This window comes from Saimiri boliviensis, chromosome 1, assembly GCF_048565385.1.
Source record: "Saimiri boliviensis isolate mSaiBol1 chromosome 1, mSaiBol1.pri, whole genome shotgun sequence".
Classification (NCBI taxonomy): domain Eukaryota; kingdom Metazoa; phylum Chordata; class Mammalia; order Primates; family Cebidae; genus Saimiri; species Saimiri boliviensis.
The window spans coordinates 274,991,774-275,009,222 of NC_133449.1; the positions used below are offsets into that span (position 1 = coordinate 274,991,774).

At 31.3% G+C, this 17,449-nt stretch overlaps 1 protein-coding gene across 1 annotated transcript in view; it reads left to right on the forward strand.

Annotated features, from left to right (window-relative positions):
* Positions 1 to 17,449, forward strand: part of CDH9 (cadherin 9) — a 167,985-nt gene that overhangs the window by 114,206 nt on the left and 36,330 nt on the right. Inside the window, exons 3-6 of the mRNA XM_010331608.3 lie at positions 4,673 to 4,967; positions 13,219 to 13,338; positions 13,924 to 14,091; positions 16,533 to 16,720. Coding sequence (XP_010329910.1) covers positions 4,673 to 4,967; positions 13,219 to 13,338; positions 13,924 to 14,091; positions 16,533 to 16,720 — 771 coding nt within the window. The remainder of the gene's footprint in view (positions 1 to 4,672; positions 4,968 to 13,218; positions 13,339 to 13,923; positions 14,092 to 16,532; positions 16,721 to 17,449) is intronic.

Genomic DNA, 17,449 nt, shown 5'->3' on the forward strand with positions numbered 1-17,449 from the left:
ACCTGTGAATCCCGGCTACAGGAAAAGCAGCACCTATACTAGGCATTAATTCAAAACATATACAGTCTTCTAGGGAAACTTTCCTCAACCCTGCAAGGTATTGCCAACTAGTTGGCAAAGACACTAAATTTTTAATAAAGCATTCCATCATTCTATTAAACCAGCTGCCACAGAATGATGAGGAACATGGTAGGGTCAGTAAACGCCATGTGTATGGGCCCATTTATGCATTTTTTTTTTTGGCTGTGAAATGAACTCCTTTGTCAGAACCAATGCCATTTGGAATATTATGAAGCATTCTGCAAATTCTGCAAGGACAAATATGGTAGTTTTGGCAGAAGCATTGCCTGCAGGGAAGGCTAATCTATATCCAGTATAAGTGCCTATTTAGTATTTACTAAGGACAAAACATTGTCTCTTCCAAAATGGGAGCTATCCAATGTAATTATCCTGCCATTATGTAGCTGACTGATAATTTGGGGAATGGTGTCATATCTAAGGCTCAGGGTTGGTTCTGTGGCTGAGAGCTTCAGCATAGTCAGCAGTGGCTGGAGTGAGGTTGGCCTTGGTGAATGGAAGTCCATGTTGCTGAGTCCAAGCATAACTCCATCCCAGCCATCATAGCCAGTTTGTTCATAATCTCATTGGCTGATGAAAAAGGTGGCTGGGAAAAGAGGCTGACTGGGATTCATAAAACGGACTATCCTGTCCACTTGATTATTAAACTGCCAGTGTGTTGGGGTTGTCATTTGGTGCCTATTCAGATTGATAGGCAAAAATGTGATTCATATACTTTTTCCACAAATTCCTTTGTCACCAATTGTTCAATCATGCTCCTCCCATGGTCTTAGTCATGGAACCATACCATTAGTCACAGCCTGTGAATTGGCACACAATTGTACATGTGGCCATTACATCTTCCAAGCAAAGTGAACAACCAGGAGCATTGCTCAAATTCTGCCACTAGCAAGATTTCCCTTCATCACTTCTATTAACAAATGTTATAGAAAGGGGCTATATACTATAGCTCTCCACTATCAGTTGGTGCCTGCATATTGTGCAGAATCCTCTGTAAAACAGACCTAAACCTTTCTTTAGTAAAAATAATCATAGGGGATTCTCTATGAGGCCACAGAGGTGGTCTGAGAGAGAAAACACTGTAGAAGGAGTGGGGATTATGGACAGTTGTGCTATTCTTCAACTTACTTGTGCCTCAGGGCCTACTGAGGCCATATCACCTATATAAAACTTCCATTTGATGATGCAACTCTGTTGTGTATGTCCAACTTTATGACTTGGTGAGTCAGGTAACAGTATACTCACTGAGATTACATAGTAAATTGGTAGACAATTGGTCTTCAGTAGAAGACCAGTAACTGCCTCTCAAAGAGGGAGTAGTTATCGGCAGAGAATAGCAAAGCTTTTTTTCCAAACCTCTGTGAGAGTGTGCTATCTTCAAACCATTAGATGAAGCACACACATATTGAGAAAGTCAATCTGTTTTTGTTACATTACTGATCCAAATATTAATTTAATCCAAAAACATCATCACAAACACACCCAAGATATTGTTTAACTGAATATGTCTGCATCCCATGGCCCAGTCAAGCTGACACATAAAATTAACCGTCACAGATGTATTTTAAATTGTTAGTTTGTGTTGTATGTATATGCTTAATTTTTCAAGTTTCTCAAAACAAAAAGAAAACTGTGTCAAGGTAAAACAAAAAGATACTGTTGAAAAATAATAGCAGATTTAAAAGGTGCTGTTTTTGGGTGTCTCATACATAACATTCTCTACTTACTCACCTTTTTCATCTTTTGCTATTTGTTTCCTTTTATCAAAAGTATATATTTTTCTTTCTATCCTCTTAGAATAAAATGACTAGTAATGCAAGGATAAAGGTACAAAAATATTAACTATATTTTGAAAAATGCATTTCAAAAAGATAGTCATTAAAAGCAACACTGACACATAGAATTATAAGATGTAACCTAAATTAAAAAGGCAAGTTTTATTTTATGAATTATCTGATTTTTCTAATTGTATTTATGTGATAAGTTAGTGTTAAAAAAGGAAGTATTAGTGGACTTCAAGAAATATGAGTTGAGTGATTGAACAGAAGAGTATGTCTTTCCCTGATGTATTTTACAGCTGACTGGGCATGGTAAACAATTGCATCAAATGTGATGAGTATCATTTTAGGGAATGAAGTGTGCTATGTAAGTCCAGAACAGGTCCATCTATCCTAATCCAGTGAGTCAGGAAAGGCATCTCTAAGGAGGAAATTTTAAAATAACATATGACAAATTTAGTTAAAGGAAAATACTAAAAAAAGGGAAAGATGTAAAAAGGTGAGATGCAAACAAAGCTAGAACAGGCCTTCTGAGACATAAAGACAACACAAAATAATTATTACGTATAGAATGTATATATAGCAAAAGGGAAAAGAGGCAGATATGTCTCTGAAATTCAGGACCAGATTATCCAGGATGTATAAATAAGGTTATGGAATTCAAGCTACTACAGTAACAATAAAAGTAAAGATTAAAAATATATACTCTTTTAATAAAATAAACATGTAAAAACAAACAAACAAAAAAAATGAAAACCCCCAAACCAAAAAACAAACAAACAAAAAACAAGCAAACAACATGCCCAATGGAACACAGAAATATGCATGACACTAACCCTGGTTTTTATGACTTCAGGTATACAGTTCTTAAATGCTGTGACTTGAAGATTTTTAACCTAGATAGTAATATGATGGGAACTTTGATGTGGAAAAATCACCCTCTTTGGTATGAAAAATTGCTTGAAGTAGAGCAAGAGTGGAGGCAGCATGATTAGAAGATTCCTCTGGTGGCCCAGAGAAGATAAGATGACAGAGAATATACGAAGCAGCCACAGAAATGAAGAAAGATGTCTTGAGAAGATATTTCACAGATGGAAAGTCTACCTACATATGATAATTATTTTGATGCTGAACTTGCAAAGGAGGTGTAAAATATGAAACATTTATAATTTGGGCTGTGATTAAAAACCAGAATTTTAGTAGTCAAATAATTCAAAGAAAATGGAATACTGAAGAGGTGAGGGCAGGATGTAATAGGAAATGTATAGTATATGATGTAAGTCAAGGTAGCAGGGATAAGCTAGTTAAAACTCCAGTTTTGTTTACAATTTACTCTTCTGGTAATTTTGAATATATAATTATTATCATTTATTATACTCACTTTGCAGAGCAAAAGACCGCTGAAGCTTATTACTCCTGAATAAGAAAATTTTGCATTTCTTGATCAATATCTCTCATCTCCATCCACCTCTTTGTAAATGTTCTCACCACAAAAACAAATTATTAGTATGTGAGGTGATGGATTTGTTAGTTTTATTTAATAATTTTATAATGTAAGCATATATAAAAATATCATACTATGCCCATAATTTATGATATAAATAATTATTGTTTTCAGTTATTTTTTAAAAATTATAATTTTAGAATCATGTTAGGATTGCAAAATCTTTAAGGTTTTTTTTCAATTCATAATTTCTAGGATTACATGATCTATTTGTTTTAAATATTCCATGATCAGCCTTCTACATTAAAAAGTTATTTTTATAGATGGGCACATATTAATGGAAATAAAATAATTTATGAAAAAATACTATTTTTTCCTTAGACATAGTTCATATGGCCAGACGACAAGCTGTGAGTTTTATGTTACTTGAATCCTAAAAGATCTAAAAAATACAACATTTTATAAAAATGAAAACATTGTGGTGGAAAATGTGTTCTCCTAGAGTCATATAGGAAATAAGCAATTAAAAATCTCTCTCTCTCTCTCTCATTAGTCTCTTTTAAACAGAGCTTGTGTTTCTACAAAGAATATTATAACTAATTCCATAATTCCCCCTTAATCATGGTTTTACTTTCTGAGGTTTCAATTACCCATGGTAAATAACAATAAGATATTTTGAGAGAGAGCGAGAGATCATTCACATAACTTTCATTACAGTATATGGTTATAATTATTCCATTTTATCATTAGTTACTGTTGCATATCTCTTATTGTGCCTAAATTAGAAATCAAACTTTATCATAGAAAGGTATGTATAGGAAAAAACATAGTATATACAGGATTCAGTACTATCCACAGTTTCAGGAATCCGCTTATGAAATGTATCCCCCACAGATAAGGGGATAATCTATCCTGAAGGGGAATAAAATCAGTTAAAAATTAAGGTATCTACTCTAACCTTGTCATTATAATAAATTCAGAAATCCCTCACATCTTAGAGCTTACTCATTTTAAATGTAATCAATATTAATTAATATTTTACACTCAAAATGTAGGTTAATTTTTTTTTTAAATGCACTAGGGGTCAAAATCTTTGTAACATTTTACTGATAAATATCTTTGTTTTGACAGATACATATAAATTTTCACATTACTTTAAATCTAGTCTCTTATGATGTCTACATGTGACTGTTAAAAATTTTGAGTATAAGAACAGAAATATTTAACTGCCTCCCACAGTAAAAGTCAAGATAATCATTAAGATAATAATTGCATAACTGTTATATGGACATATATTCATAGCACCAAAATTATGTTTTATGTAATGATAATGTATATATTTACAGAACTCTTTTTTTCTACCTCTCTAAAGCTTCACACTGACCAAGATAAAGGAGATGGAAATTTAAAATACATACTAACAGGAGATGGGGCTGGCAGTCTATTTGTTATAGATGAAAATACAGGAGACATTCATGCTGCAAAGAAACTAGACAGAGAAGAAAAATCTCTGTACATTCTTCGTGCCAAGGCTATAGACAGAAAAACTGGGCGGCAGGTGGAACCGGAATCGGAATTTATCATTAAAATTCATGATATCAATGACAATGAGCCGAAATTTACAAAAGACTTATACACTGCCAGTGTTCCTGAAATGTCTGGAGTCGGTAGGTATATTCTAATCCATGTAAACTTTTTATTTGTTTGTTTGCTCAGGTAATTATTGTTTACATGTGGTTATGATATGTGGCCTCTTTCAAGATAATAGTTGTAACTGGAAACTACTATTTAGTTTAAACAAACTCTTCTATTTTAAATTCTATGCATTTTAATTTTCCTGTTTTGCTGTAATTGGTATAAAATATGATTACTGATAGCAGTTAATTCATTTTATTTCAATCAATACCCTCAACTCTACTTAACTGGCATTCAAACAGCAGTCAAGTGGAATGTATTTTTGCTAGAAATAAAAAAAAAATAAAGACAGTATCAGCAGTTTTGGACAATTTTGCTTGCATTATTTTGAATAACAATTAATGCTTGTATTTGGCAAATTTCTACTGAAGTGTTTTCTCATTTGATCATTACAGCCAACTTATGTGGTAGGCATGAGAAATAGAACTTTAAATCCCTGTTCTGTTAATTAGGAACTGAAGATTCAGAAAGGCTAAGCAATTGAATTAAGATCAAATAAACTGGTAGTATCATGACAAGATTGCAAGTCTTTTTATGTTATTTTTGTGCACATTTCTACTGACCATTGGCTTATGCAAATTGAAAAATAATTGTTTCACTTCTTGCTGCCCACCATTTTAGATACCACTTGTAAAAAGTTTTATCTGTGTATGACTACATTTAACTCTATTAATATGAAAGGTCTAGATTCATTAATGAGAGGATGAGAACTGATTCAAATCATAAAATATTTCTAAAATAAGTGATATAAGTGAATTTATAAGATCTGCAACCAATTTCCCAAATTTGATGCAATTTAGTTGAACATTATTTTGAAACCAGTTTTAAGTGTAAGATTTTGACATTTTTATAACTAATATATGTTTCAGTCTAAATTTCTATATGAGGAGAAACAAACTTATCCACATTTGCTGAATGTTTAATGTAGAATGTTAACTATGTGGGCTTTTCAGTAGGAAGAACCAAGAGGTTTTTAAAAACGTATTTATTCTCACCTCAAATGAAATCTCATCCATCTGAGGAAAACGCAGTTAAACAGAACTGCAACAGCCTTTTCAGATATTCACTCTAATAACACCAAAGGGATTTATCAAATTAGACAGGACTCCTGTGAAATCACAATGCCCTAAAATAAAACATGAGTGGATGTTTCCTGTTATATTTTTTAGAATCTGAGTTGCATGGAAAGTACTGGACTGGTTTGTATAGATTTACCAGTGGGCTACTTTGGACACCTATCATGGTTTTTAAGTGGGTTTATATGTGAGAAAAAGGTACATATAAAATTATATTCATCAACTTCCTATTGATGATTATTTTAAAGTAATTCTGTTTTTAAGTTAGTACCTTTTATAAGATATTACTATTTCTCTTATGTACATATTGTTTTGTGAGATATTTTGAAATCTTACAGTACAAAAACCTTCACTTGTCCTTCCTCAGAAAGATTTGACATATCTAGAAAAACAAAAAGTGTAATTAAGATAATGAAAAAATCTAAATATGAGAAACTTTAATAATAACTGCTTTAGATGTGAATGCACAAAAGTTCTTCAAAGAAGTACCCCACTTTTGTGGAAAAACAATTATTTCCCTATCAGAAACTATTGATATCTAACCACACATAACCTGTATTTTTTCCTACATTATTTTCAGTGGACTATTCTATTTCACTTTTATATTACCATTTATCAGCTGTATACAGAATTCAAATATGCTTTGTCTCATATGAAATATTAATATAACTAGGTTCTATTAATATTGGTTGAGTATGTAACAATATCAGGACTGAAATAAACACAAACACACACATACACACATGTATTTTAAAATCCTGGTTTCAGCATTCATAATAAATTATACAATACATAAGTTTATGTAGGAAAGATGGTTTGTAGTTTATATTGTACAAAATCTCCTTCTGTACAAAATCTCTTTCTGTTAGGCAATCTATATTTCATTTGCATAAGCTTTAAAGTGTAAGCAGTACAATTTCAGATTAGTCTAGGTTGCAAAAACAAGGATTTGAGCCATTGTCAGCTGCATTCACTACATGGCTAGAATTACCACGAAATGAGACAAGTATGTAGCAGCAGGCAGCTGTATGGCTCTGGCTGCAGCTTTTGGCATTAAAAACTAAGTGTTTAAGAATACACATAAATTTTAATCTTGTTTGTAGAGAACATTTGTTATTCTTCATTACTAATATTAACATTACATTACTTGCTTCCACCTTGGTTCACCTATAATTTTGTATATACTTCCATTACTTAACTATAAATGTATAATATATTTTATTAGATACAATATGTATATGCAGAAGATACTATACTTGGTTTAATTGCCTATTTTAATAAATAAATAAAAATGAGCCCAAAATAATTAAACTGACTTGACCAAAACTGCACAGAATCAGCTTACTACTAGATTATTTTTAAAAAGAAAAAGGAAAGTTAATAGATGCAGAGTATACCAGTCCATTTTCATACTGCTGATAAAGTCATACCTGAGACTGGGAAGAAAAAGAGATTAATGGATTTACAGTTCTACATGGGTAGAGAGGTCTCACAATCATGACAGAAGGCAAGGTGGGGCAAGTCATGTCTTACATGGATGGCAGAAGGCAAAGAAAGAGAACTTGTGCAGGGAAAATCCTGTCTTTAAAACCATCAGATCACGTGAGACTCAGTCACTATCAGGAGAATTATGCGGGAAAAAACCTGCCGCCATAATTGACATGGGAATTGTGGGAGTTACAATTCAAGATGAGATTTGGGTGGGAACACAGCCAAACCATATCAAAGAGATAGCTGGACATTTTTAATGCCTATTTTTCTCTGTTAAATAGTTATGCTTATTTTTCAAAATGTAATCTGGAAAACTTTTAATTTATTAAAAGAGAATAACTCCTCTAAAGTAGTAACTTTCTCATTTATTACTTTATATCAAATGCCCTTATCATTCAAATTAAATCTAAATAAGAATATAGGGGATAAAGCCCCTGCATTTTAATACATACATATCTATATATAACCAAATATATATAAAACTATGTATATAACCATATATCTCACTATATATATAAAACCATATAAATAATATCTAAATAAAAAGTAGACGTATTTTACTTCCTAAACTTGTGTTAATCTTTTATTGTAAGTCTCCTACCTAATTTAAAGGAAAATAAAATGTTAACTGATTATAATCATTGCAGGTGTGATTTTCTTTATACCTATGCATGCAAAAAAAACCAATTTACTTAGAAAAACTAGCAAGTAATATTTAGGAACTCTGTCATGCCTTGTGTAATCCATATATTAACAGTTAAATCTGATATATAATCAAATAATTAAGAATACATCTATAAGTAAAATAATTCACAACAATTTAATTCTATAATTATTTTCAGATAGTACAAGGGATTTCATTTGAATCAGAGTTGAAAGCAACAAGTATTAGCTTTGTGAAAAAACAGAGTCTTATGGAATAAGACAAGATTTCTTTATTATTGCCCTACCCTTCTTTACTATGTTATCTTCTGGTAATCTCCATTTATCTGCCCCTTATTTCCATTCTTTATTTCCTAAAGTATTTGTTTCTTCCTTTTCTCTCTCACCAATTCCTTTCCTCGTTGCTTCCCTCTGTCTCAGTTGCTGTCTGTCACAATCATATGGTATATTTCACTTTAAATTCTTAGTGCCAAATGCCCTACCCCATTTTCAGTTAAATTTAATTGCCTCCAATAAACTCATAAAATCTGAAATACATTAGCACATTTTAATCAGAACATAAAATCTGGAAGCTATATAAAGATATATAATTGAATATAACGGGATATACTTTGCTTACAACATTTTGTATTTTCCATTTCCATTTCTACTTTTTATATTTTTCATTTCTTGTGATCATTATACTGTTGGTTAAAGATTTTCTATGAACTTTCTTCATGTGCGTGTTTTCTAATTCTCCTAGGCAAATTCCTGTTGTGTAAATTTGGCTATTTGGGATGCATCCCTTTCTCGATGACTAGAAATTTTCCTTACCTTCACTCTCAAAAACGTATCTAGTCCTCCTCCTAGCACTTTGATCCCCAACCAGGAATCCCTTTGTAGTTTTTTACAGACCATAAAAGTAACTCAGTCAGTGAATTCGTCATGTCCCAAAGGTTTACTATGTGTGAATTCAATACTGTATCCAGTTGTATCTGTAACACCAGAGAGTTAGGCCATTTGGTAAAATATCTATAAGGAACTTTTTTTTTTACCAAATGTATTTAGAATGGAATTAGACCTAGGCCAGCTCTATCACCCACTGGGTTTGTGATCATTAGCAATTTTTATGTGCCCCAAGGCCCACATCCCGCATACGCCCTGAAGATAAAGTAATAAAAACCGATTAGGTACTGAGAACTATGTCTAGTCCACATTAAGCATTCTGTGAATGTTCTTATGATTTTGCACTAGATGCTCTGCTAGGTTTTAAGCATAAAATGTTGAATAAACCAGATATGGACTCTGCCCTTAAAGAGTTTTCATTTAACAGGAAAATGAACTTACATTTAACAAAGCATGATTTCAATTCCTGAACATCTAATTAATAGACCCCCTTACAATTCCACTGCAATATCTGAAAACAACACCCCTACTTCTCTTATTTGTGGCCCCCACAGCACAAACATTTATTTTGAGGGCACTGTTTTCCCCTGCTCCTCAAATTAATGGCTGTCATCACACTATGGCAGAAGCAAGTAGCCAACTGTCAAACCAGATTCACAGAGAAGTGTGAAGAATAACCTCGTTTTTCATTTTCCACAAATTTCATTACCTTATTCTCATATTGAAAATATTCCAATTTCTTTTCTATAGTGGTCAAAAGTCAGGCCTTAGGCTATAGGGTAGAATAAAGAGCATACTATTCACCGTTTTTCTTTGTTTCTCCTAGTTCATAGAGTGAATCTGTTTCTTTACACTTTAATTGGTTTTACCATTATATCAACAACTCCAGACATACAGAAAGACAGATGATAGATAGATATACATAGATATACACAAAGAGAAAGTATGTGTGAGAGAAAAAGCTTTTAAATGTTATACAACATAATGGGCTGTGAAGTATATTTTCTGACATCAACACTCCACAGGGTTGCTGTTTATTAAAGAAGAGTAAAGGCCGTATTTTCCTTTCTCAATATTATCTGTGTTCAGTAAAACAGTTTTAAATTAGTAACATTTATACTGCCTAAGTAATCTTTGTATACAAATATTTCATTGTAACTTTCTATATAAATATAATTAATCAATGATAGATAATAAATACAAGGCCTATGTTTTGGGGTCGTTTACATTTGATATTTTAAATATTTTGAACAGCAGATTCAGAACATTTTTATATTTACATTTAAGGCACAAATATATAGAGGGATATCTTTTCTTTTGTATATAAAGTTTATTTTGCATAGTATAATAACCTGAATTGATATAACTTTCTCTAATATGATGTATAAATATACATATATGTAAGACCAACTGACATAGCTTGATTACATTGTGTAATTTAGACTTTTCTTATTTTTAAATTATAATAATAATTATATTGATGAGTTTTTCTTACATATCCAGAAAAGTGCTTTTGGTTACCCCAAGTCTGTAGCCATCAAGTTATTTATTTATCAGCTTTTAACATTTCTTCATGATTTACTATTATAGAATCAGCCTTTGTGTATTTGAAATTTTTCCTAAATATTATTAGTTAAATATTTAAGTAAATAATGAGTTAAGAATTACAGTGAACTTATTTGATTCTTTAACATATTTTCTATTTAAATTAAGACATATTATATGCAAAACTCATAAAGATATGAATTGCAAAAATAATGATCTCAAAATCAAGTTCATTTCTTTGATATGAGATGAAATACATACATTTGTCATTCAAGTTTCACTATGTTTTACTTAGTATATTTTTATATTTGTCTAATATGAAAATGAACAGATAAAAAGTATATATATGTATTTTGGAAAATTTAGAGGGATGTAAACATCCAAGTGTATTCTCTTTAATTTTGTCTTTATAAACAAACATTTATAAAATTATTAAAAGACTTATAAACCATTTTCTATCTAATTTTATTACTACTTTTAACTATGTAATAAATCATTATATTTCTGAATAAAACTACTATTTATTTCCTATAATCCACAATACTGTCTCTCAGTTTGCTAAAAAATAAAATATCAATGATATTGTATCAGTGATTACCAGTGTTTAAAAGCAATCCTTAGTATTATCAGAGTTCTGAGAGGTGGAACAAGCATTTTATATGTGTGCTTTTAGCTTTTTAGCCACATCATAGAGTTTATTTCTACTGTTTATATTAACCTCTTTGTGAAGCATCTTTGCTTAACTTCAAAGAACATCTACCCAATGAAAGAGCTGATCACTGAAACTAAAATTTCACAGCAAAAATATTATTCGAAAGAGTCAAATAGCTATAGAAGACTGTTTTTACCTGTACCCACGTTGAAATCTTACAATATGCTGATGTTAAAAAAACATAAAATGGGTAGCTCAAGAAATATCCTAAAATTATGAACTATTTGTATTTTTAGCATATTCTTAATGCTTAATAATTCATATTTCAATAACCCCCAATTGTGAAAACCACACTTATTCTAACATATATCACATAGAGTTATGTAAAAGACATTACATGTAAATTAAAAAATACCACTTTGTTGAACTTCTGCACATCATAAAGTGATTTGTGTGGGGGGATGAAAATAACTTTATCATTTTTCTTTCATCTAGTGAACACATGAGTGGATAGTTTTTTAATGATAAAAGCTTACAGCCAGGATGAATTCAGTAAATATGTAGTGCTTCCATCCACTCACAGGACACATCAATTTCATCACAGCTGAGAAAACAAGGGCCTCAAGAGAATTAACTCAAGTTCTCATAGTTATGCTAATTAATTTTGAGGAAACATTAAAAAGCTTTGCTCAATTTATGTGTTAACATTCAAATATTATGACAGGAAATAAGCTGTTAGTATTTATCTTAATTACCATATATATATATATATATTTGGAATTGCCATACACATATACACACAGCATTGGAGAAACCTCCACCATAATTCAATTAGACAAGCTATTGAGTGTGTAATGTATGTGGGCTTATTAAAACGGGTGGTGGGGTCAAGATGGAATTCTCCTTGTTTTTAAAAACTTTAAAATATATGTAAGAACCAGACTCAAACTTTTAGAAATTATGTAAAATATACTGAAAATGTCCTACAATCTAGGTTTGTCCAAGGGCATGCCTCGTAGGCTTTAGTTAAGGGTGATGTTAGAACCATGCTTTGAATCTTTATAGAAATACACACAAAAAAATTTTAAAAATCATCAATACATTTTATTATGTTTATTCCCACTTTTAAAGCACTTTTATCTTTTGAAATATTTGAAACAAAGTTTAAAATGATTTAAGTTTTATGATATAAAATTAGATAGCAAGGTTAAATTACAATATTGCATGTGGCCCCAGAATTACACAGTTTACATCTTCTTTTGGATAATACTGATTTACAAATGTGCAGGAAATAACCTATATTATGCAGCATGTCAATAAGGGTAATCATAACTAACCATATTATCTATGTTTAAAAGAAAGATATAGGCCATTAATAATTAGATATATCTTGGGAACAAAAGATATCTTGCAGGTCAATTTTACAGGATTTTGGTTTGTTTTTTCATAGAAACTGTCTCTTTATTTTATTAACTATTCACAGTCAAATATACCAGAGTGAAAACACAAGGAGGATAAAATAATATTAGATTTGTTTTCTAAATACATGTTTTCAGTTAGCAGTAAATGTACTACTTATAAATTTCATGTGCCTTATATTCATTTTAAGACTGTTTTCCCCTAAAATATTTTCAATCAATTAAAAATATAGTACTTAATTAGACTCATTATATTCATCTTACTGATAAAAATATATTTTGATACTTTTTTCTTAGATTAAAAAATTAAGAAACACTTAAGGTTATAGAAAATGAGAAGGAAAAGTAACTTTTTTGAGGAAGTATTTAAATTTCTTCAAACATAAAACATTGCCTAATACATAACACTGACAGCAACATATTTTTAAGAAAGATTGTTTTAAATTTGGAAGTATGTAAATGTCTCTGTTTGGGGATGGGGGGTTTCATGTAGGTACATCTGTTATACAAGTGACAGCAACTGATGCAGATGACGCCAACTATGGAAATAGTGCCAAAGTGGTCTATAGCATATTGCAAGGACAGCCATATTTTTCAGTGGACCCAGAATCAGGTACAACATTTAATCTTGGCTGACCTCTTATTGTATAATACATTAAGATGTATATTAACTTAGAGATTTTAAAAATATTTTTAAACCATTATTCATTCAGTTCCATGTTTCTTTTTGTTTCCCGTTGTATCGAATATAAACAAATGTAAACTTTCTATTATTTAACTTATTAGAACCCTTAGCTCTTTAAACTTTTATTCATTGGGTTTAAATTTGAAATACTTAGATAGAAAATTTCACAGAGATTCAGCACATTATATCGTACAGAGAATACTCAAAACTTGAATGTGACAATTATCAAAATTAAACAACTGTATTTGTCTAAAGATTTTTGACTGAAGTTAATTTTTGTATTCAACAAAATAAATACATTGATTTAGCAAAACTCATTTCATGAACAGTAGCCTATGGCAAAATTCTTCCTGTTCTGTGAATTATGTTAAGGTGATTATGGATTGAAAGGCATATTTAAATAAACTGACATTTATGTCTGTTATAATCAACTTCTGTAAAATGAGTTTTGTCTTGCTTAATTTTAAAATTCAGTGATTTAATTGCAAAACTTGTGTCAACTTTTTTCAAAAGGTATAATAAAAACTGCATTGCCAGACATGAGCAGAGAAAATAGAGAGCAGTACCAGGTTGTTATACAGGCCAAAGACATGGGCGGCCAGATGGGAGGCCTTTCTGGAACCACCACAGTCAACATCACGCTGACAGATGTCAACAACAATCCTCCTCGATTTCCACAGAGTAAGGAATGTTTCAGTGATCTCATGTTCAAAAACTTCTCGAACACACTACTAATAGAGTTTAACATCTACACTTCATACTTGTAGTTTTGCTATTGGTTTATGCATAATGGCAAAACCGCAATCCATTCCTCTAAAAAAAAAAAAAAAAAATCACAATTTCCCGCAAATAGCGATGGTGATTATTTTCATCATTTTTTGGAGCATGCAATGGGTGAAAACAAAGTATTACTCTTCTCTGGCAACTTTTTAATTAACTTTTCTAATTTTGAAGTGTTAGAAAGTTTTCCAGACATCCTTTCTTGGTATTCACTATGACCATCTTAAAATTTTCCTCTGGATCTGCTCCTTGGTTAGGATTGTGGGCTCTCTTGTCTGGCTATATGGATTCAAATACTGTGTCTTTCACTTGTCTTACTTCAGCTACTTTGTATGTAAAACTTACAATATCTTCTCTAATTGATTCTGAAATCAATTCTAATGGATTCTGGTTTTCAAGCGATTCTCTTGCCTCAGCCTCCTGAGTAGCTGGGACGATAGGTACGCACCACCACGCCCAGCTAATTTTTGTATTTTTAGTAGAGTAGGGTTTCACCATGTTGGCCAGAATGGTTTCAATCTCTTGACCTCGTGATCCACCAGCCTCAGCCTCCAAAAGTGCTGGGATTACAAGTGTGAGCAATCTCACCTGGCTGAGACTATTGTTTAAGCACTAAGATGGCCAAGTGGAGAGTCTGGCTGACATCCATAGGAGAAGTTAACCTGTTCACCTGGATTCGGAATGCTTCTGGTGGACATTATCATAAAACAGAATGACTTCTTCATATTTTAAAAACATCAATGCAGATCGGCTTATTTAGCATCATGTTTTTATTTTCTTAGTGTCCCATGGAATTATGGTTTACTGTGTTTGTGAGGGTATGTTAGACATTGAAGTTTGGTAATATCTCTGTTACCAAGTTACGAAAATTACATCAGTTAACACTCTTTGAGTTGTCATCATTTTAGGGTGGACATTAAACCATGGATGCTTTTCATTTGCTGATGTCCTGCAGAAAAAGATTTCCATTCTCTGCTGAAATTTGTTACGTTGCAGTGAATAAATATGTAAGGAGCCTTATCTCAAAATATTCAGTTAAAAGCTGAAATTTAAATTCTTATCACTAATCTCAATACAATAAAACATTTTTTCAGGTCAATTAGATTTAAAATGTTTTATCAAAATTTGATTGATGGACATATTCATATGATACAGATAAAGTTTACCAAGAACACAAATAATAAGCCTAAATAACATAAACTTAAATTCTGCATTCATAATCCTTTATAAAGTGTATTGCTTGATGAATTCTTAATGTCTTGACATTCTGTAATTCTGTTATCTATAATAATGTTAACAAAAGGTTTGGAATGGCAATAGTAATAATAAAATACTAAGGACTAGACCCAGAGCTAAATGTATGTATTCCAAAAAATAGACCTATGATGATTACTATCATTATCATTCCTATTTCTTAGATGTGGACATCAAAGTTTAAAGAATTTAACTAACTGGCAAGGTGGTAAGAATTCAAACCCAGGCAGTTGGTTTTATATACTCAAATTCTCAACCACCAAATAAACCAGAAATCATATAGACTTTGAAGTCAGAAAGAATTAGTTTTACATTTTCCCTTTCCCAAATCTTCAGGGTAATTTCCTTAAGGCCTGGCCCTGAAGATGGTGTAGGTAAATTGATCCTTTTCAGACTGGTGTGAGGATTAAGTAAATTAGCATATAAGCCCTTTGACCTTGTATAGCCTGCAGCACAGTGTAAATGTTCAAAAATATTTCTGACCTTCATTAACATTAAAATTTTCTTTTTCCTGTTGTCTCTTAAATAGGTAGCCACAAATTAAAATGCTTTTAGGGACAGAAGAATACAATATAATGCTTGGCTGACATACAAAAAATAGAAAAATCCATACCCCACTAAAAGATATTAAAACTAAAAACAAACAGGCAAAGAAAAGATGCATTGGTCTGTATGGCATTATTTTTCATTCCCTATTCAGAATAAAATAATAAATGCATTTTTATAAAATAATTGAATACATGTAAAAAATATGCGATGACCATTTTGAAAGCCCCAGATGAGCAGTAAATAATTGCTTTTCATATTTTTTTAAGTCAAAAGTTTTAGATTCGTATATCATGCCTACCATCAATAGTCTAAATAATCTTCTCCGTTTTGGGGACTTACACTTCTCCTTTACAAAATGAGAGTGTTCTGCTGTTATAAATTATTTTTCCAACTTAATAAATATATAATTTTTGACAGCTTACAATTCAATAGTATAAAAACTCTATTTAAAATAAATATGTTTAAGTGAAAAATGCAGAGGTAATGAAATAATGTTATCTAAAGATGAAATGTCAAAACAGTTCTTACTTAACTTATAGGTACGTATCAATTTAATTCTCCTGAGTCTGTACCTCTTGGAACTCATCTTGGAAGGATAAAAGCCAATGACCCTGACGTGGGGCAAAATGCAGAGATGGAATATAGCATTGCTGAAGGAGATGGTGCAGACATGTTCGATGTCATCACTGACAAGGATACACAGGAAGGGATTATAACTGTCAAACAGGTTTCTTTTCACTGTCTTCATTTTTTCATTGAGTGCTTTATGATTTATTTTTGCTTTTCAGTAAAGGGAAGAAAAGCCTGGGATTTATTTTCTCCCATCTTTTACATGCTGTCTATCCTTAAGATAAGTGGGAATAGTGCTGATCTCACTTCAAACAAGTTAAATGTCTTCATCACTGGCACTTATAAACCTCAGCGGCTCATGCTTACACTAGACAACAGTCAAATTAAAATTAGATAAACTTAAAGGTACTTGTTTTACATTTCTCCATAGAGGAAAAAATAGACATGCAGCTATCATTATTTCATGCACTTTTCAAAATACTTCCATTGTGAGTGTGATGATCTATTTAAATAAATGAAACTTGAAGATACTTTGTGTTTTCTGTTGGTTGCCGCGATTTTCAATGCAGTGTGGGAGAACATTCTGAATCTTTACATCTAATAATACAGCTCCATGTTGATCAGTTCATATTGTTCTTATTTCACTTTTTATTTATATCTTACTTTCCACAAGTGCTTAAATTTTTTAATAAAATAGAAATAACTTTTATTTTATACTTCTATTTTATTATATTTTTCCTCTGACTGTAACAGTATAACTTTAGTACTGACAATACATAATTTATAAATACATTAGATAGTACTTCATTTACCTGTCACCAAAAAATGTAAGTATACTACTAAGTGAGACTCAATCTTAATGTGTATTCCATTATAGTAAATTAAC